The sequence below is a fragment of the Schistocerca serialis genome, chromosome 12 (genome assembly GCF_023864345.2).
Source record: "Schistocerca serialis cubense isolate TAMUIC-IGC-003099 chromosome 12, iqSchSeri2.2, whole genome shotgun sequence".
Lineage (NCBI taxonomy): Eukaryota > Metazoa > Arthropoda > Insecta > Orthoptera > Acrididae > Schistocerca > Schistocerca serialis.
This window is the reverse complement of record NC_064649.1, coordinates 104,817,454-104,842,129: the sequence shown is the minus strand read 5'-3', so window position 1 is coordinate 104,842,129 and position 24,676 is coordinate 104,817,454. Positions and strand designations below refer to the sequence as shown.

Genomic DNA, 24,676 nt, shown 5'->3' with positions numbered 1-24,676 from the left:
TGACGATCAACAACATAGGTGAGGCACATGTCGCACTGGATCGTGCCTGTTCAGTACAGACTAGGCATCAGTGCAGGTTGTTTACGAATAGTACACGCTTCATATTTGCATTCAGAGGCAGAGGTCCACGTGCAATTAAAGACCTAACACAATTCCAATGAGGGCAGATTGTGGAGCTAACACGAATTGTGTCAAAACAACATAAAACTATAGCGGCTTAAGTGACTGCAGAGCTCAACAGCCATCTTCGAGACCCCATACTATCGACACTGTCCGCTGAGAACTCCATAAAGTGAATATTCGTGGAGGAGCTGCTGTACCGAAACCATTAGTGACGACAACCAATGCAAAGAAGTGTAAAACATGGTGTTGGGAGCATAAAACCTGGACAGCCGATCAGTGGATTTTCTAACATGGGGCTGGGTTTACGTCTGGAGAACGCCAAAAGAAGCCTACAATCCAGATTGCTTGATTCCAATGGTTAAGCATGGAGATGGAGGTGTGGGCAGCCATATCATGGTATTCTGCTGGTCCCACCATTACTCTCAAAGGCCATGTTAAAGCCAACACTTACGTGAACATTTTAGGTGGTCAGTTTCAATCCATGACTCGAATGTTGTTCCCCAACAATGATGCCATATTTCCGGACGATAATGCACCCATTCACACAGCCAGGACAGTAAAATCATGGTATGACAAGCAAGCAACTGAACTGTAGTATATTCCCTGGCCAGCACAGTCCCCGGACTTGGAACATTACTGAACACTTGCGGGCGGCATTGGAGCACAGACTCCAGAGCAGATTTCTGCCATCCTCGTCACTACAGGAGTTAGAAGAGGTTCTGATCGAAGAGTGACATAACATTCCACTGAAGACTATACAATAATTATACAGGGTGATTCAAAAAGAATACCACAACTTTAGGAATTTAAAACTCTGCAACGACAAAAGGCAGAGCTAAGCACTATCTGTCGGCGAATTAAGGGAGCTATAAAGTTTCACTTAGTTGTACATTTGTTCGCTTGAGGCGCTGTTGACTAGGCGTCAGCGTCAGTTGATGCTAAGATGGCGACCGCTCAACAGAAAGCTTTTTGTGTTATTGAGTACGGCAGAAGTGAATCGATGACAGTTGTTCAGTGTGCATTTCGAATGAAGTATGGTGTTAAACCTCCTGATAGGTGGTGTATTAAACGTTGGTATAAACAGTTTACAGAGAATGGGTGTTTGTGCAAAGGGAAAAGTTCTGGACGGCCGAGAACGAGTGATGAAAATGTAGCACGCATCCAGCAAGCATTTGTTCGCAGCCCAGGAAAATCGACTCGCAGAGCTAGCAGAGAGCTGCAAATTCCACAATCAACTGTATGGAGAGTCCTACGAAAAAGGTTAGTTATGAAACCTTATCGTCTGAAATTGGTTCAAGCACTGTCTGGAGCCCGTGACAGAGCACTTCATCACTGGCCTCCAAGAAGCCCTGATCTTACCCCCTGCGATTTTTTCTTATGGGGGTATGTTAAGGATTTGGTGTTTCGGCCACCTCTCCCAGCCACCATGGATGATTTGAAACGAGAAATAACAGCAGCTATCCAAACTGTTACGCCTGATATGCTACAGAGAGTGTGGAACGAGTTGGAGTATCCGGTTGATATTGCTCGAGTGTCTGGAGGGGGCCATATTGAACATCTCTGAACTTGTCTTTGAGTGAAAAAAAAAAAAACCTTTTTAAATACTCTTTGTAATGATGTATAACAGAAGGTTATATTATGTTTCTTTCATTAAATACACATTTTTAAAGTTGTGGTATTCTTTTTGAATCACCCTGTATGCCAGTATTCCAAGAAGAATCGCAGCTGTGTTACAGGCAAATGAGGGTCCAACCCCTTATTCATAAGCCACTCCCAAGTACAGGTGTTCATATTACTTTGCATATCACTTATATATCGGGCATAAACTACAAAAAGTAAGGGAGCACACTATGTAACTTTTACCAATATCTCTATCACCAAATGGATTTACTTAAATTAACAAGAGGGCGACAATTTGCATATATGAGATTATATGACTTTGGCAGAAAGAGAGAGGGAGAGAGGGGGGGGGAGAGAGAGAGAGAGAGAGAGAGAGAGAGAGAGAGAGAGAGAGAGAGAGAGAGAGAGGGGGGGGGGGGCACTGATATGCTATGCTCATTAATAGATGCATGTTCAAAAGACTAATGGAGCTTTTAGAATGACTGCAGAACAGTTCCCATTTGTGATTTTAGGTACTTTCTCGTATAGAAAGTGCCTGAAGGTCTAGATTTTGGCACATTTGGCGTCATTAATGAAGTTGTAATGCCACAGAATACAAGTGTGTCAATCAGTTTTATTTTAAACTTTACACTTTTTAATTGTAGACTTGTGTATTATTGTGATAAAACAATATTCCTTATTAGTTCAGAGATTTGTTTTCTGTTTTCTTATTTGTCTGAGGTAATCCTCGGGCAATGTTTGGCAGTTGGAGCTTGGCAGTAGATGTCCCTACGTCACACCAGGTGCTGCACGGAGCTACCAATGCTGCGCCAATAGCCAAGGAACCCCCTACGTATTGCCCACATAGGGATCGTGAGGAGAAGATTAGATTAGTCACAGCATTTGAGAGCCATTTAAAGAATCATTCTTCCCACTCCCCACATGTGGTGGAATGAGAAGTAGTCTTAATACCCTCTGTACAATGGGATATACCCCATGCCACGCATTCTACAATGGTTGGCAGAGAACAGATGAAGGTATACAATAAACTGTAGAAGTCTTCAACAAAAACTTGAGACAAGAAGGCACACAGTGGTGTTGAAACTATTATTTAATATGAGTTACTGTGAACTTAGCACACAGCTAACAATCATTCACGATTTTCTAAAATTATTCTGAAGAAAAGATAAATTATTAAGTAATCTTTTACGAAGATAGCCGTGTGAAGAATTTAGTATGTTTTCATCATCACAAACTCTTTAAAGTCCAGTTAGTACAATGGGGAACAGATACCTGACAGAGTGTCTAGAATTCATCTGATAAGGATCAATGGGTTTTCAGCATCTTTGCAAACAGTATAAATTAACACTGAAGCTACAGAAACAACTGGCAAGATTACGTATTTAGGAATATGAAGGCAATGATTACATGGACATTAAGAGGAAGAACCAGAAGAGTAAAAACTAGCTGGAAGAAGAAAGGAAGATTTGCCTTTAGTGTCCCGTTGACATCGATGTCATTATAGACGGAGCACACACTCAAGAGTGTTTCAAGAATAGGGAGCCAAATTGGCTGCACCCTTTCAGAGCAACCGTTCTGATTTTTTGCATGGAGCAATTTAGGGCAACTGTGGAAAGCCTAAATCGGGATGGTCAGATGCAGCTTTGAACTGGTGTCCTCCTAAATCCGAGTCCAGTGTGCTTATCACTGCAGCGCCTCCCTCCTCAGTAAAGTGCTTCTGGTAAAATAAATATAGATTTTCGAAATTAAAAATTTGATGTATTTGAAGAGAAAAGTTTATAATCAATGTGTATTAAGGGGACCCGAACGTTGTGGCATGCAGTTTTTACTAGTATTCTGAAACGAAATTTCAATCAAATAATTAGTATATAGTTACCTCTATGTGAAAAAATTTAAAAACTGAAATAAATAGTGGATGAGTATTAATTTTTATCTTACATAATGAATTAAGTGTAATTTTTATTTTATGTACACTGTATTTCCACACTATCCAAAATAAAATGTCAAAACAAATTTTATAGTTTTAATTATTAACCTGTTGACATAGTACACCATGAACATTTGCCAATCTCTTGTTTAGTGTATTTTGAAAAACATGTTTTTAGAAGTCAATTTTTTCTCCTGATAATTTAAGAACATATGACATGCACCACTTAAAATATTTAATGCACTGTTGAATAATGTGGTTCACTGTGTAGGCAAGCATAATATTATCATTCATTCAAAATTTTGTTCTTGTTGCTTCAATTTCGGATGAGATAATTATAACTAAGTACGCAAAAATACTGATTACAGCAACTTGAAACTTAAGATTTGCATGTCAATTGCTTCTCAACAATAACATGTCAAAATATTCCAGCTCCATAACCTTCATTCTGGGTGTTCTTTTCTTTGTCATGCTTTCAGCAGCTTTTTCAGCTTCAGTGACACACTGGCTGTCCACTCGTAGCAGCCCACTTTTCTTGTTGCCCCAGTTTTCTACATCTGCATCGATACTCCATAAGCCTCTGTACAGAGCGTGGCAGAGGGTACTCTGTATCACTAGTAGTCATCTCCTTTCCTATTCCACTTACAAATAAAACAAGTGAAAAATGCTGTCTATGCGCCTCCATATGAGCCCTAATTTTTTGTATCTTATCTTCTCAGCCCTTTCATGTGATGTACATTGGCAGCAGTCAGCTTCTCTAAATTTTCCCAGTAGTGTTCCTTGAAAAGAATATCACCTTCCCTCCAGGTATTCCCATTTGAGATCCCAAAGCATCTCTCTAACACTTACGTGCTGTTCAAACCTACCAGTCACAAATCTAGCAGCGCACTTCTGAATCTCTTCGTTGTCCTCCTTCAATCCGACCTGGTACGGATCTCAAAGACTTGAGTAGTATTCAAGAATAGATCGCCGTCTTCTTTACTGATGAACCACACTTTCCTAAAATTCTCCCAATAAATCAAAGTCGACCAATCGTCTTCCCTATCATAGTTCTCACATGCTTTGCAACATTACACTGAGATATTTAAATTATATGATTGTGTCAAGTAGAACACTAGTAATACTGTAACCGAACATTAGAGGTTTATTCTTCCTACTCATTTGCATTAACCCTTTTTTCCTCATTCAGGGCTATCTGCCATTCATCACACCTACTAGAAACTTTGTCTAAGTCATCTTTTATCTTCCTACTCACTCAACAACAACACCTTGCCATACACCACTGCATCATCAGCAAACAACCACAGATTTAAGTCCAGTTTGTCTGCCAAACCATTTATGTACATACATAACAACAGCAGTCCTATCACACTTCCCTAGGGCACTCCTGAGAATTCCCTTTGTCTCTAATGAACACTCATTAAGGACAACATACTATTACTTATAAAGCCTTCGCATCATTCACATACATGTGAACTTATTCAATATGCTTGTTCCTTTGTTAACAGCCTACAATGGGGCACCGTGTCAAATGCTTTCCGGAGATCTAGAAATATGGAACCTGCCTGTTGCCCTTTTTCCAACAGTTCGCAGGATATCGTGTGAGAAAATGGCAAGCTAAGTTTTGCATGAGCAATGCTTTCTAAAACCGTGCTGATGCTGTCTGCTCACGGTCTTTAATCTGGTTGTTACTCCATCATTAAAACATATTACAGTGTCCACAATACCAATCTGAAAAGCTGACACACACACACAAAAACAGTTTTTGGCAAGTACGAGGGGTGTTTGAAAAGAACGTGCAAAGTCCCAGAGATGGCACCACCATTGCGTACTGAGGTCATGGTTAGTTAGTAGCATCTCTGGAAAGAATGCACACAAAGTTTCAGCCATATTGGTCTATTTCTTTATGTTTGGCACTTGTGTCAATCAAGAAAGTCGAGTGACTGTCATGAAATGGACGAAAATGAATTTCGTGTGGTGATTAAACATTGCTTTATGAAGGGCAAAAATGCCTCAGGAGACTAAAGAGAAGCTAGATAAACATTAGGTGACTCTGCACTTTCGATTAGAACAGTGTATATCTGGTTTCAAAATTTTCGGAGTGGCCATATGGGCACAAGTGATGCTGAATGTTCTGGACACCCTGTGGAGGTTACGACTCCAGAAATCATTGATAAAATCCATGATATGGTGATGGATGACAGAAGAGTTAAGGTGCGTGAGATTGCTAGTGCTATGGGCATCTTGAATGAACGGGTACATAATATTTTGCATAAATATTTGGACATGCGAAAGCTACCCAAAAGATGGGTTCTGTGATTGCTCACGCTTGACCAAAAATGTAATTGTGTGAAGTGTTGCAAGGATGGTTTGCAGCTGTTCAGGAAGAATCCGCAGGACTTTAAGTGTCGTTTCATCACTGTGGATGAAACATGGATACATTACTATACTCCTGGGACCAAACAATAATCTAAACAATGGGTTACCAAGGGAGAATCTCCACCAAAAAAGGCGAAGACCATTCCTTCGACCGGAAGGGTTACAGCGACTGTCTTTTGGGATTCGCAAGGGATAATCCTCAACGACTATCTGGAAAATGGTAATACTATTCATCGTTATTGGACCGTTTGAAGCTGCCAGAAAAATGCGAGCAATTGTACCGCTAAACAGTCCTTTACCATCACGACAATGCACCAGCACACACCTCAGCAGTTGTGGTCGAAAAATTAATGGAAATAGGATTCCAACTCATTTCACATCCCCCCTATTCCCCAGACTTCCTCGGACCACTCTTTGTTTCCCAATTTGAAGAAATGGCTGGTGGGACAAAGATTTTATTCAAACGAGGTGGTGATTGCAGCAACTAATAGATTTTTTGCAGGCTTGGACAATTCCTATTATTCAGAAGGGATCAACAAATTAAAACAGCATTGGACGAAGTGTATAAGTCTAAAATGAGACTATGTCGAAAAATAAAAAAAGTTTACCCCAAACATATAAGTAGTTTTTTGTTTTTGCACGGACTTTTCAAAGGTCCCTTGTATTCCCAAAAGCGATCTACTCAAACCGACACAAAGGCCGCTTGCATTAAGTCCCTGCTCACAGTATAGTCAGTATGTTCGAGGATGTTACATAAAACAGTTGCAATGGAAATAGCGGCATCAAAATTAAATAATGAGACGTTGCAGGCATGGTTTTGTGTTTGACAGTAGAGTGACAGCTACGCATTCACACACTGCATCTACTTTAGAACAGCATTTAAACATGAAAATGATAATGTACTGAACATAAAGTATATACTTTTAGAATCAAAAAGAATCACAGAATTTTATTAAGGAATAGAAAAAAATCAATTTTTTGGGCTCTCATGACGTCAGGTCACCATAACAGCTTAGACTTACAGCTTACAGCAGTGAGGCATTAACGAGAGAGAGAGAGAGAGAGAGAGAGAGAGAGAGAGAGAGAGAGAGAGAGAGAGAGAGAGCGCAAAAAGAAATGGATCAAAGAACATATGTAAGGAGGAGATGTAATTATGGCTGCAATTAAAATGAAATGGAGGAGAGGAGTGTGGTAGCCAGGCCAGTGGTTATGCTGCTGCTTCCACACACTGATGGGACTACAGGTGGGTCCACACGATGCCTCTTTTGTGTTCAACTTTGCGCACGATCATAAATTTCCAACAGTGCACGCCCATTTATGCACGTGTGATCTCCTGGAAATGGAGACCCTGTGTAAAGCGCACTGCTTCCCAACTTCGGTGGGAATCTCTACAGTTTGTAGCAGAAGACAGACAGCAGGATCCGTGTGTGTTTTATAGTACAATGCAGTTGAAGTTATGCCATGAAGTGATTTATGTCTGTCGAATCCAAAGGATGCACACAAATTTGTAAATCAGTACAAAGAAACATCATATGGAATGTTGTTCCTATGGAAGAGAAATTTTAGATGTGGTGTCTTGAGCATCAAGTATTAGATAAAGAACCTCCATTCATATTACTGTAAAGAATAAGGTTCTATTGTTTTGTTTTGCCTTAGGGCGCAAAGACAACTAGGGTCATACGTGCCCTGTCTGAACTGTAGAACACAAAGACAAAGAGAGGAGTTAAAAACCAACTACATGTTAATCCCAATCGACGGAAGAGAAGAAAGTTAAAAACAGGGACGTCAAGAGAGGTCTCTAAAACATGCCACAGAGAACCAGAGGTCATGTAGTAAAAATTAAATGGCCTGCGCTATATTGCTACGATGGATAAAAAGTAAAACACAGATGACAGTTCGCACGTTATTCGCTAAAACGGCTGATACCTCAGACAGCAAACACAACTGATAACATAATTGGTACAAAAAGGGACATTTTGCCAGGAAATGGCGGACTGTCACAGGCTGAGCACAATGAGTAAAAAGTGGTGGGGGAGCACCACTTAACAAATGGTGATGGCTATAAAGACAGTGCCCAAAACATAACCTGTCTAAAATAATCTCCTCATGGTGAGAGAATGTCGTCCGAGCTGCTGAGAGTGGCTTAATAACACGGAGTTTGTTCCCACGAAGGGAGGATCAGTGGTGATCCCAAAGTGACACCACTTGCTGACAGATGGCAACACAGATCGTCAGAGGGAATGTAAGAACTAGCAGGCAGAGGTACGAGGACTGCAGCCTCGGCAGCAGAGTCAGCAGCCTCGTTTTCCGTCAGACCAACATGACCAGGAACGCACATAGACATCACAGTGGCTCTATCAAAAATGAGCATGTGACAGCTTTCCTGGACCTGTTGCACTAAGGAATGGACCGTGTACAGCACACAGAGGCTTTGGAGGGCACTAAGAGAGTCTGAGCAGATGACACAATTGAAAAGCCTGAGTCACCAGATGTACTGTGTGGCCTGATAAAGGGCAAAGAGCTCTGCTGTAAATACTGAGCTGTGTTCCAGAAGCCGACACTGAAAAATGTCGGTGCCAATGACAAAGGCACACCCAACTTCACGGTCAGTCCAAGAGCCATCAGTGTACACAGAGGTACTATCGTGAAGTTCAGTGCGAAGATTGTGAAACTTACAGAGTCAGAGCAACACTAGAACATTGTCCTTAGGCAGTGAATCAAGCCTAAGGTGAACACAGGCTGCCGCACAATGCCAAGGAGGTGAAGGGTTCACAACCATTGGGAAAGCTGCAGGTAGTGTGAAGTTAAGCTGCTGGAGCAAGAGTTGAAAGTGAACTCCAGGATGTAGCAGAGGACAGGGATGCACACAAACTGACAATCAAAGGAGTCACCAAAGTAGGAGGCATTGGATGGTGGCCAGGGATGGCAGATGAACAGCATGCCTATTTGCTGAGCAGAAAGTAACAGTAGTATGACAGTGGTAGCTTGGCAGCTTCTGCATAAAGACTCTCAACCGGGCTAGTGTAAAGGTGCCAGTCACCAAACAGATGCCATAATGGTCATAATGGTGGATAGTATTAAGACTGTGTAAGATGGACTGACAGTCTAGTTTCGAACAGACAAGGGACTGTTACACACGGAGGTGTGTGTGTGTGTGTGTGTGTGTGTGTGTGTGTGTGATGGGCACCCAATGGTGAGGTCATCAGCGTCCTTACACTTACGAAAACATGATGTGATGAACTAAAAGTGCTGTACACGCATGCTCCCGAAATGACCGCACAGTCCCTCTGTATCACACGCAGACTCACATGGACTAAAACCAATCAGGAGGGAAGAGAGCTAATCAAGAAATTAAAACAGAGAGAAAACAAAACACAGAAGAACTAAAAGAAAAGCACAGGGAAATGCGGCTGGCTGACCACTTGCCAGCCACTCGTCTTCCCATCGACACATGGCTTTGTACCTCAACAGCGAGGTGATAGGATGTAAGGGGATAGTACGCCAAAATACCTGACGGTCACATCACGCCTCCTTTACTGCTCGGTCCGCACTTTTGTTCCCCTCAATTCCAATGTGCCCAGGTACCCAGCAGAAAGAACCCTCTTCCCCCCCAGAAACTGCACTGTCTCTCTAAAATGTAGGATGGTGCCCCCCATATTCAAGGCAGGCAAATTAAAATGATGACGAGAACGATCAAAATGAACACGAACACACACACACACACACACACACACACACACACACACACACACACTTATCTGTAGAAAACTGGAATACAATCTTTGCAGCTCACTCCTCTAACCTCCGCACTGTAAGTTGCAACTGATGGCTCGTAGTTGCAACACTGGAAGAGGAACAGAAAACAGCAAAAATCATCTACAAATAAGGAGCTCTGCACAGGACTGCTTACCTAGATGTGATACTGTCGATGGCTATGGCAAAGAAGGGTAATACTTAAAACACTGCCTTAGGAACACCATTCTCCTGTTCAAATCTATCAGACAGTGCATCACCAAATCAGATTCTAAAAAAAGCACTGAGACAGAAAGATCATATGAAGATAGGGAGGTGGCCACAAGAGCCCCAATGAAGCAGCTGTGTGAGAAGACAGTGTCTCCAAGTAGTACTGTATGCATTACTTATATCTAAGAATATGCTGATACAGTGATGTTTACGGAGGAAAGCCTGCTGAATAGCCACCTCTAGGAGGGTCAGATTGCCGACAGTTGACCGAAATCACCGGAATCCACACTGAGAGCAGCTAAGGAGTTGTCTGGTCTCTTAACAGCCAGACCAGACGATGGTTAACCATTCGCTCCAGGGTCTTTCCTACACAGCTCGTAAAGGCGATACTCCGATAACTACTGGGACATGTGCAGTCCTTTCCTGGTTTGAGGAGAGGGATCTGAATTGCCTCCCTCCATGAGTTGAAGAAGTTGCCTGTCTGACATTAGGTTAAAACATTTGAGGAGGATTTCCTTTGATGCCGCTGGCAAATGTCGAAGCATGCAGTATTGGATTTGGTCATGACTGGATGCAGCATGACGAATCTCAGTCGGTACTGACTTGAGCTCCCACATGGAGAAGGGGGAGTCGTAGGCCCCAGAACTGTCAGACCTGAATTCCAATTTTCCCCTCTCTATGGATTCACGATAGTGACGAAATGCCAGATCCTGGCTTGGTTGGTTGGCTTAAAAGAGGGGTAGGGACCAAACAGCTAGGTCATCGGTCCCTTGTTCCGAATAAAACAATGCCATAAGGGTGAGAATAAAACAAACACAACTGACAACACAAAATGGAGAGAAAGGAACAACCACAAGAACGACGGAAGGGCAACAGACACTTAAATGGAAAAAAGGGGAGAAGAAAACCACAGAAACACAACAGATTACCATGGTTGGCTGACCATGAGAATAAAAAGGACAAGCCAGCCACTCTCCAACACACTAAAATGTCCACCCTAAAAGCACTAGAGTGGAGGACACATAGGGACAAAGAACATGCGCTAAAATTTAGATAAAATAATAAAACCCACCATCACAAATAAAACGTAAAACTAAATCAGCCGATGAGGTGTTGTCAGAAAAAATTGGTGGCAACAAGTCTGGTAACCGAAAATTTCGTCGCAGGGCAGTCAAAGTGGGACAGTGCAACAGAATATGGGCCACTGTCAACTGGGTGCCGCATCGACACCAAGGCAGTTCTTCACATCACAGGAGGTAGGTGTGGGTCGCCCCAGTGTGGCCAATGCGGAGCCGGCAGAGAACAACAGAGTCCCTGCAAGAGGCCCTCATGGAGGGCTTCCACACATTCGTAGTCTCCTTAATGGCACGGAATTTGTTGTGCGTACTGACACTAGGCCATTCCCAAAGCCAAAAATCCTGGCGAAGTAAAAACGAACGCAGGTCAGTTATTGGAATGCCGATCTCCATAAGCGGTTTTCACATAGCCTGTTTGGCCAGCCTGTCAGTTAAGTTCGTTTCCTGGGATTCCGGCATGACCTGAGCTCCAGACAAACACCACTGAACGACTGGACCATTCCAGGGCATAGATGGACTCCTGGATGGTTGCTAACATAGGATGACAATGGTGGCACTGGTTGATAGCTTGTAGGCGGCTCAAGCAGTCAGTACACAGAAGAAACGACTCCCTAGGGCATGAGCGGATGTGCTCAAGAGCACAAGATATAGTCACCAGCCCGATCATGAAAACACTGCAGCATCGGGCAAAGAATGCTGTTCAATATGTCATCCACAGACTTACGCGAAGCCGACATGACCGTCAGCCATCGAGCCGTTGGTGTAAACCACTTTGTGGCCTCGGTACATGTCAAGTAATGAGAGGAAGTGGCAGTGGAGAGCCGTGGGGTTAACTGAGTCCTTAGGGCCACGTGAAAGGTCCACGCGAAGCCTCGACCTAAGTGTACACCATGGAAGTGTACGTGAATCGATCTCATGTATAGGTGGTAAAGGCAAGGACTCCAGTTCAGAAAGAAGGGATCGGACACGAACTGCAATTGGAAGCCGTGACCTGGGGTGCCGACACGGGAGATGAAGTGCCATGGATGGAAAAAGGAGACAGTGATTCGGATACGCAGAAGAACTTGTGCAACGTAACTGGCCAGTAGTTCTGCACACTTAACCTGCAATGGAGGGACTCCGGCCTCCACAAAGATGCTTGTTGCCGGACTCGTCCTAAAAGCACCTGTTGCTAGGCGAATACCACAGTGGTGCAATGGATTGAGTAAACGCAATGCTGAGAGTGCCGCTGAACCATAAACCAGACTCCCATAATCAAGGCAGGATTGAACAATGGCTCTGTAGAGCTGCAGCAGCGTAGAGCGATCTGCACTCCAGTTGGTGTTGCTCAGGCAGCAGAGGGCATTAAGATGCACTTCCACTTAAGCTGATGAAGGTGAGTCAATTGGGTGTCGAAAACCAGTCCTAAGAATTGATACGTCTCCACTACAGTGAGCAGATTGTCACTGGGGTAAAGTTCTAGTTCTGGATGAATGGTAAGACACCAACAGAAGTGCATGAAACACGACTTAGGGGCCGAAAACTGGAAGCCGTGGGCTAGAGCCCATGACTGAGCCTTGAGGATGGCTCCCTGTAGCCGCCACTCAGCAACACCAGTAATGGTGGAGCATTACAAAAAGCAGAAGTCGTCTACATACAGAGAAGGTGAGACAGGCAGCCCTAAAGCTAGACCATTAATGGCCACTAAAAATTGAGAGACACTCAATACAGAGCCCTGTGGAACCACATTCCCCTGGATACAGGGGGGAACTGTGGGAGGCACCAACTTGGACACGAAAAGTACAAAGTGACAGGAAATTTTGGATAAAAATCGGGAGCATGCCTCGTAGATCCCACTCGTATAATGCGGTAAGAATATGATGTGGCCAGGTTGTGTCATACTCTTTTCGTAAATCAAAAAAGACGGCAACAAGGTGTTGGCGTCTGGAAGAGGCTGTTCGGACGGCAGACTCAAGGTTATCAGTGGTAGAGCGACCCTCGCGGAAGCCACCCTGACATGGAGCCAGCAGTCCACGTGACTCCAGGACCCAACCCAACCACCTACACACCATATGTTCCAGCAGCTTACAAACAACGTTGGTGAGGCTGATGAGCCGATAGCTATCCACATCAAGCGGATTTTTACCGGGTTCGAGTACCAGAATGATGGTGCTCTCCGCCCATTGCAATGGAAAGATGCCAACGCACCGGATCCGGATGAAGATGTCACTTGTAGTGAAATGAGAGACGTTTAAGCATCTGACTGTGGATCCGATCTGACCCAGGAGCTGTGTCGGGGCAATTGTAATGGCGCTGGGGAGCTCCCACTTTGTAAATTGGGCGTTATAGGATTCACTGTGGTGTGTAGTAAACAAGAGGATTTTCCCTTCTAGCCGGCATTTGAGAGTGCGAAAGGCTGCGGGGTAATTCTCCGACGCAGAGGCTCGAGCAAAGAGCTAGGCAGTTGCGTTTGCGTCGGTAGATACCACGCCATTTATGTTAACACCGGGAACATCTGTTAGGGTCTGGTACCAGAAAACACATTTGTTCTTCGCCCAGACTTGGGAAGGCGATGTGTGGCACCCAACAGTCATGACATATCTCTCTTCCGTTGTCTGATAAGTTGGCAAATGCGGGCACAGAACCGTTTAAAGGCTATGAAGTGTTCCAGGGAAGGGTGTTGCTTATGTCGCTGTAGAGCTCGTCGATGCTCCTTAATTGCTTCATTGACTTCTGGTGACCACCAAGGGACTGCTTTTCACAGAGGGCACCATAAAGAGCAAGGGATCGTGTTTTCTGCCACAGAAAGAATTGTTGTAATCACCTGCTCAACCATCACATCGATGTTACCGTGTGGGGGAGATTCAACGGTGATAGCAGAGGTGATGGTTTCCCAGTACGCCTTGTTTAAAGCCCATCTGGGCATGCGTCTGTGGGCCTGACACCAGGGCAGTGACAGAAAGATGGGGAAATGGTCACTACCGCACAGGTCGTCATGTGCTCTCCAGCGGATAGATGGGAGAAGTCCTGGGCTGCAAATTTATAGATAAATGGCCGAGTAGCTACCACGAGCCACACTGAAATGTGTGGCTGTTCCAGTATTTAAGAGGCAGAGGTCAAACTAAGACAGTAAAGTTTCAATGTCTCTGCCTCAGCCAGTAAGCACGGTGCCACCCCACAAGGGGTTATGGTCATTAAAATTGACCAAAAGTAGGAAAGGTTTAGGGAGTTGATCAATCAGTGCAGTTAACACATTCAGAGATACTGAACCATCTGGAGAAAGATATACATTGCAGACAGTTATTTCATGCATCATCTTCAGTCTGACAGCAACAGCTTCAAGAGGGTTTCGAAGGGGCACAGTTTCACTACAGACTGAGTTTAGGACATAAACACAAACTCCACCCGACACTCCATTTCAGTCACTATGGTTGCTTTAATATCTCTTATACCCGCAGAGGACAGGGGTCTGCACTGCCTGGAACCAAGTTTCCAGGAGGGCAATGAAGATAGCAGATGTAAAGCTTAACAGTTGCCATAAGTCAGCCAGGCAGTGGAAAAAACCGTCGCAATTCCACTGGAGGGTGACATCGTCGTGAGACTGGGAAGGCATGGAACATTCAATGAGGCAGTTCACGCCTCAGGGTCACCTGCTGCCACCAACTTTTTGCCTGATCAGTCTCTAACCATTGTATCTGAGGGTCCGGTGAGCACTAGGTCCTCAGCGGACGCCAGAGAGGAGCAGAAGAAAACTTACGCTCAGAAGTGGAGACTGATATCCCCGATGATTGGGAGAGGAGGGGTGGGGGGGGGGGGGGGTGTTGCTCCGAAGTAGGTGGTGTGGGAACAACAGGGCGGGAAGTGCCCCTCACCGCCAAGTGGGCAGGTGTAGTCTTCTGGTTGTGAGAGGTGACAGGAATGCGAGGAACTGATCGGGCAACAACTGTTCTCTTAGCGGCGGCGTAAGAGGAGGTCGTAGTCACAGGATGTAGGTGCTCAAATTTCCTCTTAGCCTCCGTGTAGGTCAGATGGCCCAGCATCTTATATTCCATGATTTTCCTCTCCTTCTGTAAAAGCCTGCAGTCTGGTGAGCAAGGTTAATGATGTTCTCCACAGTTGACAAGATGGGAGGCGGGGCACATGGAGTACTGGGACTTGATGGACGTTCACAATATCGACATGTGATGCTGGAAGTACAGTGGGAAGACATATGGCCGAACTTCCAGCACTTAAAGCACTGCATTGGGGGAGGGATATATGGCTTGACGTCACAGCAGTAGACTATCACCTTGACCTTCTTAGACAATGTGTCACCCTCAAAGGCCAAGATGAAGGCACTGGTGGTAACCTGATTATACTTTGGACCCAGATGGGCACGCCAAACGGAATGTACACCTCACCGCTCTAAATAGGCACTCAGCTCGTTGCCAGACTGCATAAATAAGGTCCTTGTGAAATATGATACCTTGACCATATTTAAGCTCTTATGGTGTGTGATGGTTACAGAAACATCCCCCAGCTTGTCACAATTGAGTAACGCCCGTGACTGGGCAGAGGATGCTGTTTTGATCAACACTGACCCAGATTTCATTTTGGACAAGCCCTCCACCTCCCCAAACTTGTCCTCAAAATGCTCAACAAAAAACTGAGGCTTCATCACCATGAAAGATTCCCCATCAGCTCTCGAACATATAAGGTACTGGGACGAATAAGCTTCACTGCCATCCTTAGCCTGGAATTCCTCCCATGGTGTGGCCAGGGAGGGGAACGACTTGGGGTCATATTTTTTAGCATTGAAGTTAGACTTTGCCCGCTTAGAGACTGTCATCCGCCCTGATCACACCCAATCCGACCAGAGGAGCTCCCCATGGGTGCCACCCAGCCGCAGCAAAGGCCACCTGGCAGGATAGTCATTGCCAGGAGTCCCAATGCCTCAGGGCAACTGTCATCTACCACTCGACATGCGTGGTGAGTTAACGGCGCAGGCATCAGCAGAGTGATCCCTGTGTGATCAGGGGGCTATAACCAAAAGGGTACATGGCGGCCCCACTGCAACGGACTGGTTGCCGTGCTGGATAACAGATGCAACCAAGCAAACTAGTCCATTATCATAGACAGCGTAGAAAACGATACTGCAAAGTTGATGGAAAAATATGCATGCATGAGGGTGATCTCGCCAAACAGTTGGAGAATGATCAGAAGTGCAGATGCATGTTGACGTAGGATGCGATAGGTCTCAGCACATGATGGACACGATGCACCATGTAAGGCACCCTTCCCCAATTGGCTCGCTCTTTGAGAAAATTTTCAAAAATGGAGGTCAAACCCTACAGGGGATCATCACATAAAGACCGAAGCATGTGAGACTCCCTTTAGTCACCTCTTACAACAGGCAGGAATACCTCGGGCTTATTCTAAGCACCGGACCCATAGGGGGCCTTTTAGTCAGGTTGTGCCACAATATACTCTTCACCCCAACTCTATTCAGTACATCCTCATTACTTACGTGATCTACACATCTAATCTTCAACAGACTTCTGTAGCACCACATTTTGAAAGCTTCTATTCTCTTCTTGTCTAAACTATTTATCGTCCATGTTTCATTTGCATACATGGCTACACTCCATACAAATACTCTCAGAAAAAACTTCCTGACGTCTACATCTATACTCAATTTTTCTATTCTTCAGAAATGATTTCCTTGCCATTGCCAGTCTACATTTTATATCCTCTCTACTTCGACCATCATCAGTTATTTTGCTCCCCAAATAGCAAAACTCATCTACTACTTTAAATGTCTCATTTTCTTATCAATTCCCTCTGCATCACCTGATTTCACTCGACTAGATTCCATCATCCTCGTTTTGCTTTTGTTGATGTTCATCTTATATGCCTCTTTCAAGAAACTGTCCATTCCGATCAACTGCTCTTCCAGGTCCTTTGCTGTCTTTGACAGAATTACGATGTCATTGGCAAACCTCAAAGTCTTTATTTCTTCTTCATGGATTTTCATTCCTGCTCCACATTTTTCTTTTGATTCTTTTACTGCTTGCTCAATATACAGATTGAATAACATCAGGGATAGGCTACAACCCTGTCGCACTCCCTTCTCAACTACTGCTTCCCTTTCATGCCCCTCAACTCTTAGAACTGCCATATGGTTTCTGTGTAAATTGTAAATAGCCTTTCGCTCCCTGCATTTTACCCCTGCCACCTTCAGAATTTGAAAGAGAGTATTCCAGTCAACATTGTCAAAAGCTTTCTCTAAGTCTACAAATGCTAGAAATGTAGGTTTGCCTTTCCTTGATCTACCTTGTAACACAAGTCTTAGGGTCAGTATTGCCTCACGTGTTCCTATATTTCTACGGAATCCAAACTGATCTTCCCCGAGTTCGGCTTCTACCAGTTTTTCCACTCGTCTGTAAAGAATTTGTGTTAGTATTTTGCAGCCATGACTTATTAAACTGATAGTTTGGTAATTTTCACACCTGTCAGCATCTGCTTTTTATGGGATTGGAATTATTACATCTCCCATCCCATCTACATCCACATCCACTTCCCCCACACCACACCCACTAGCCTCTTTAAGTTTCCTGTAGTCAGTATCTATTTTACCCCTAGTGATATATACCTCTATATTCTTACCTTTGTCCTCTAGCCACCCTTACTTAACCATTTTGCACTTCCTGTCGATCTCATTTTTAAGACATTCGTATTCCTTATTGCCTGCTTCATTTACTGCATTTTTATATTTTCTGCTTTCATCAATTAAATTCAATAGCTCTTCTGTTACCCAAGGATTCCTACTAGCCCTTGTCTCTTTACCTACTTGATCCTCTGCAGCCTTTACTATTTCATCTCTCAAAGCTACCCACTCTTCTTCTACTGTATTTCTTTCCTTGTATTTGTCCATTGTTCCCTAATGCTCTCCCTGAAACTCTATAACCTCTGGTTCAGACTCCAATGAATGATGGCCCTTCTGTTATGATGATGATGATGATGATGATGGCATATTTGCCCCTGCTGCAGTTAAATGGAGTGAGGGATGATGTGAAGGAAAAGTGTCAGCTCTACATAGTGCATGAAAGACTACTGCATTTTTCATATTTTAGTTCATGAACTTAATTTTTTTTTACTAACAGAATTCACCTGAATGCACTATAATTAAATGACTCAAAGAGCAGCCCTAACTAATAGCTACTATGTCGTTTGATCATGAAGTCTGACGAACAGAGAAATACAACAGTCTCATGTCTAATTTGGAAGATACGAGCAAAGAATAAAAGGGTGGTGAGCACAGTTGTACAGTCTATCGGAAAAGCTGTTTACCCTTGCCTACCAAAATTGATGTAAAAATGCTAGTGCCAAGTTCACAACAGGCCACACATTTTCTACTGTCAAAGAGATGATCACACCTGCAGTTAAAAACTCTGAAATATACCAGTGTGGACAGCACATCTGGGGTAGGCAAACCTGTAAAGTGAGTATGTGCCCCTTATTGTCGCAGCACCCAGCTAGACAAAAGTGCAGGATGCTTAATGAAATGTTTGCATATACAATATACTTTAATACTGTTCAAGTGAGTGGATCTACAGGTTGAACTACCAGGTAATGTTGATCATGTCCAGAAGAATGAATAATCATTGCTTTGTTTTACTTGTCGGAGATGAGTATAAAAAAGTTGCAGAAAAATTGTAATGGGCAGTATGCATGACTGCTCCTATTAAATCACCAACATCTGAAAAGTCAATGTCAAGAAAGTTTCATGGATAAATTAAGGAAAATATGACATCACTTTTTAAAACTGCTAGTCAGAGCCTAAACATGATGGCCATCTATTAACAACTAGCACATGAGTACATAAACACCATTCAAATTCACTACGAGTGGACCATAAACCTATGAAGAAGGAATCCTGTTCAGCTAAAAGGGATCTGCACACCTATTATGTATCACAATTCCACACAACATATGTTGCTAGTGTGAAAAAAAAAAAAATTCTTGGGGAAATGTGTTAACCTTCAGGTGTCTATTATGAAACATACTGTGCTAATCATGATTACAAAAATACACATTGATCCTAAAAAAAAATACAATAATGAAGACGTATTTTGTACAACTTTGGTGAAAAAAGAAAATAAAAAGCCGATGACAAATTTGTATAGAAAGACGAAAAAAGTCATATTATCCCACTATAGTCTCACATAAATTTCACAGCTTCAATGACAAACATTATCCGAGGAGCAGTTGGAATTAATAAGCCTCCTTGAAACAATTTCACACGAACTGGCACCTCACCTCAATAAAGTATCCGTTTCATAGGAAATTCAGTTTTCGGAACGAACGCAACAGCTTCAAATTAATATTTTACGTATCTTGAAATAATTTAAAAATATTCAAAGTTACTTACTGCTCAGCTATTGCAGGACAAGCAAGTTGTACAGCACTTGGTAGATGTATCAGTGGGAATTCTGAGCGTTTAGATTTGCCGCCTTAAAAGTACGATGACATAATCAGTTACAGCGCTATGCTTTACACCACAATGCACTTGTGCATCACTGCAAATTTGGCGTGTATTGCATCAGCCAAATTTCCAAAACAAATTCTTCGAGACAAGCACACAATTACTAAGAGATGCACGAATTGAGGCCAGTTCGGAAGTGAACATCGAGGGCTTCATATATGGATGAGAAAGGAACAATAGGAACGGCGATTAATAAAAGAAAGGGCATTTTAATTAACACACATAACCTTTCTTGAACCCGCACGCACGTGTTTCAAATTGGAACCGGGACAAAGATGGTATTTGAAAGTTGAGACTTGTGCGGAAATACATCTCCAGCGGCAATGCGTAGAATCTATGGTACAACTCATTCACGATTTGTTGGCGTGTTTATTATCTCTGGCAGTTGACAACACACGAATGTAAATGTGTCACTTTGAAACAGCCGCAAGAATGTGGATTGTCAAAGTTTCTGTATTCTTACTAGCTGTGATTGAGATCGGTTTATCTGCCTCTACGCTGGAATCTGTAAACGACGATGAGCTTTCAAACTTGATTAGGAGCGAAAAATACGTTGTTGTCGTTTTTAGTGAGTACATGTGTGATATCGTGCGGTAAGCCGACAGAACGAAGTTCTGGTTATTTATAACTACGTATTTGTTTTTTAGCGAAGAAAGATTGCGAACCCTGCGATGATCTAGAAAATGAGTTAATAGCACTGCGTGAAGACTTGGTAGACACGCTTAATGCATGGGTCGTAAAAGCAACAAACAGCCAACTTGTCAAGTTGTATAATCCATCCAAAGAGCCGGCCTTGGTGTTTTTCAGGCATGGGGTACCCTTGCTGTACCACGGTAAGTGGCCTAGTTCAAGCATCATAATTATATGAAATGTCAAGAGGATATTTACAATTTTGGGAAGAGGGCTATTTCATACTTTAACATGTAGTAGTCATTCCAGTGTGGACTGTAGTTATTTACATTGTACTAGAATTTATCTCACCATATTAAATTGAAACTCGACGAGGTAAGATAATTCTAGTCTTATTACCACTTTAACCGGCAATGATGACAGATAAATGTGAACTACAAAATAATGTAGCAATTGTGCACTTTTCCTAACAACTAATAGTCACATATGATGGAATCTGTTAAACGTAATCGAAAGTATGTTCCATATACCTGAGTAGAACATCAGAGGCTGAAACTGATCATGTTAAAAACTCTTTCATTTTTAGTCATATCCATAAGATCATTTCCCTATGATTTATTCCATTCCTTCACTAATCTGCTGACGGCTGCCTCTTGACAGCTCTAGTGGCAGGTGCATCGCTGCCAGAAGAAAGTATTTGATCTTTGAATCATTATTCAAGTGTTGGACAGTGGGTAGCACTCAAAGGTCGAAAAACTTAATGAACATTTATTGTATTGCAGGCAAAATATGCCAAACACAATGACTGTTGTTCTCACAGAATAGAGGACAGTAGATGTGTAGCCCGCATACACAGTCCACAGCACTCTTTAAAACTGTGACAGCACACTACTGTCTCTAACCCCTAAGTTTCAAAGTATTATAGAGTAGTTTTACATTAGTGGGCATTGCTCATTGCTCCTCTTTTCTAATTATTGTAACTTATTTCTAAATTTCTTCATTTGCCATACTAATGTTTGCCCAATTATGCAGCTGAATTATAACATCCAGAGTGACAATACTGTATGTTTTTATTTCTTTGCTTAGATGTAGCTGTTTGGTTTCTGCATGCCATAGTATGTGTATCTGTGCACATGACATGTGATTTGCAGAGTATAGATGTACGTGTAATGGGATGTGGGAAACCACCTAAAAACCACATATAGGCTGGTCAGCATAGCAACCCTCATCATTAACCTGCCTGGTGGTTTCGATTTGGCTCGGCACTTCTGCTTAGCGCAGAAGTGGCACTAAAACACACATGGTTATCTGGACTGGTTTTTATTGTTATATAATATTACTATCATTGTCTTAGAATGTTCTTTTTTTATATCCGCTATTTTTTTGGGTCATTTAGCAGAGGCAGACGGATTGACCTCCTCCATGACAACCAGCATGTGTTCTGAAAAATAAGTCGTGCCAAAACAAATCCCTGCTTTACTACCATAACTTCCTAAAAGTCTTGGATAAAAGCTATCAAATAGAAGCAGTATTTTTTTACTTTCAAAAATAGCATTTGACTTGGTAGCACACCAAGACAAAAATATAGTCATACTGGGTAAAGAACAGAATTTGTTAATGGACTTCATTGTGGAGAGGCTTCCACCCTGTTCCATTTAGGTACTGGTGTGTCAACTGTTTCCCCATCACCAGGCTGGCTCACCTCACAGCGTTGTGACTGCTGCCTTATATTTTGTAAGGCGTAACACCCACACTTGCCACACTGCGCGTTTAAAATAAAATATGGTTGATGTGCTACACCTACTTTATCTAGCTTAATCATCACTTACGTCGTATATTACAAACATATATATTTTGTTATTTCGAAGTCAGGTTCAAGTTGTGGACTTAGTTATTCAAGATCTGGTCGTAGTGATGGAATACTTGGAGTTTGGTGATAAAAGAAATGAGTTGAATATACCTTACTTCCTCCAATTCAAAATATGCATATGTCCTTACAATCACAAGTTAATGACAACACACCAAATTGTAACATAATCCCTTTCATTCAGTTGAAATTTTGTTTAAAAACTTCCTACAGGTTACTCGTTATTGGGCATGTTAAGGTAACCAATATTAACACACATCAAATACTTGTAACAAAATGTATATAAAGCATAGCATTCTTCAGCACCTGTGTCACTGCCATGAAATTTAATTAATACACTGCGTTATTACTTACAGTAAGTTTTGGTTGAGAACTTCCAAATTTTTTTGGTAATAAATAGGGTTCTGAAAACTTGAAAGTAGTAGAAGAAAACTTTCAGTTACTTTAATCAACATTATATCTTTGTATCAAACAGTGGAAAATCCAGCATGGAATGTAACAATATTAGAGAAGGAAAATTGCTGCTCACAATATAGTGGAGATGCTGAGTCGCAGACAGGCACAACAAGAAGATTTTCACACTTAAAGCCTTCGGCCAATGGCCTTTGTCAACAATACACACACACATGCACACGCACACTCATGCAAATGCATCTCACATACTCAACTGCAGTCTCAGGCTGCTATGTTTTTGTATAGTATTAATAATCACAGATAATAATAATTGCTGGTTGTTATCAACAATAATTTTCATTTATGCAATTTTGTTGTTATTTCACATCCAGAAATATGCGAACAACATTTAATATATAGAAGTTAATTTTCGTTTAAATTTACTTCCTTCCAAATACAAGGTGCTATCCAAAATTTTCAGAACTGCTGCTGCCATCTGTTGAAAACCTTACCTTGGGGCTAATGGTCACCATCACCCTTGAAGTAGTTCCCATCCGCACGTACACACTGGTACCAGCACTTATGCCACTGGTCAAACGTTTTCTGGAAGTCCTGTTCTTTGAGGGTGTTTATCACCGCCAGCGGTGCTTCTTGAATCCTCTCTAGAGTGTTGAACTGATGGCCTTTCAACTTGAGTTTCAGTTTTTGGACTAGCAAAGTCGCAAGGTGCCAAATCTGGCAAGTACGATGGGTGGGATACAACCACCATGTTGTTTTTTGCCAAAAAGGTCCCAATGAGCAAGGATGTGTGACAGGGCATGTTGTCGTGATGCAGCAGCCAGTTCCCTTGATGCCAAAGTTTGGGCCGTCATCGCCGCACATTTTCACGGAGCCATCGCAAAATGTCACAGTAGTATGTGGAATACACTGTTTGGTTAGGTGGGACGAATTCTTTGTGGACAATCCCCTTGGTATCAAAGAAAACGATGGTCATGCTCTTCACTTTGCTGTTTGCCTGACTCGCTTTTTTGGGTCTTGGAGAGCCCTGGCTCTTCCACTGGGATGATTGTTGCTTTGTCTCTGGTTCATAACTGTAAATCCAGCTCTCGTCACTGGTGATAACCCGTGACAAGAAGGTTGGATCGTCATATGCGGTCTGGTGAAGGTCCGTGCACACTTCAACATGCTGTGCCTTGTGATCGGCAGTCAACATCCTTGGCACAAATTTTGCAACGACACGATGCATGCCCAATTAATCAGTCATTATTCGTTGACATGTCCCATAACCAATACCCACTTCATCTGCAAGGTCTTGAATGGTTTGACGTCGATCCACAAGCAAATCAAATTTGGAAGTTTGGCAACAATGTCTGGTATTGTGCAGCTAACGAGCCTTCCAGTGTGAGGAACATCTTCGACGTCTGTACGGCTGGCCCTGGACCGAGCATGCCACTCAAACACACGCGTATGGCTCATGCTCTGTCCTCCAAACTTTGTTGAATCATTGCAAGGGTCACCGTAGCACTTTTCTCGAGACACAGAATTTGATACACACGCGCTGTTCTGTTCGCAGATTCATTGTAAAATCGCCACACACCAAACACAGAGTATTATGGAAATCACTATGGACACACAAAAGGTCCTCCCACCTGAATGTCACTCCGCACATTGACTCATCAGATATGCAGCTCTCGCCACCTAGAGGTGCTAGCTACTACTCCTACTTTCCAGATGGCAGCACCAGTCCCAAAAATTTTGGATTCCACTTCGTATAAGCGGCAATAAAATAAGTTTCCGTTTGAAGGCCATATGATCCTGAGTCGGCGTATGCCAATCAGGCAAAATTGCTGTGAACTTTGAGGCAATCATCCCACTGACAACCAGGTTCAAGGTACCCGTTTGGGAAAACACTGTGTCCCGCTGCATGAACTAGTCTGGAACTACGTGGTGCACATCCTCGTCTGATAGGAATTGTTGACCCTCCAAGGCCTTTTTTAAGGGACTGATGGCGTGATAATCGCATTGAGAGAGATCAGAACTATAGGGGGGATGCTCAAGAGTCTCCCACATGTCCTACCAGATCAAGCAGTGTCGTATGTCGAACTGTGACCAGCACGGAACTTGGCACACCATCCTGCAATGGTGGTTTTTTGACAAACATGCTGCCTCATACACATTCTTCATTCTCTGATGGA

General features: G+C 42.9%; 2 protein-coding genes across 2 annotated transcripts in view; one reads left to right on the top strand and one right to left on the bottom strand.

The window, feature by feature from the left end:
- Positions 1 to 19,844, bottom strand: part of LOC126428237 (Y+L amino acid transporter 2) — a 72,099-nt gene extending 52,255 nt beyond the window's left edge. Inside the window, exon 1 of the mRNA XM_050090152.1 lies at positions 19,478 to 19,844. The gene's annotated coding sequence lies outside the window, so the exon portion shown is untranslated. The remainder of the gene's footprint in view (positions 1 to 19,477) is intronic.
- A 107-nt stretch (positions 19,845 to 19,951) lies between these two features.
- LOC126428238 (thioredoxin domain-containing protein) overlaps positions 19,952 to 24,676 on the top strand; it is a 45,543-nt gene continuing 40,818 nt past the window's right edge. The window contains exons 1-2 of the mRNA XM_050090153.1: positions 19,952 to 20,159; positions 20,239 to 20,424. Coding sequence (XP_049946110.1) covers positions 19,997 to 20,159; positions 20,239 to 20,424 — 349 coding nt within the window. The 5' untranslated portion in view covers positions 19,952 to 19,996. The remainder of the gene's footprint in view (positions 20,160 to 20,238; positions 20,425 to 24,676) is intronic.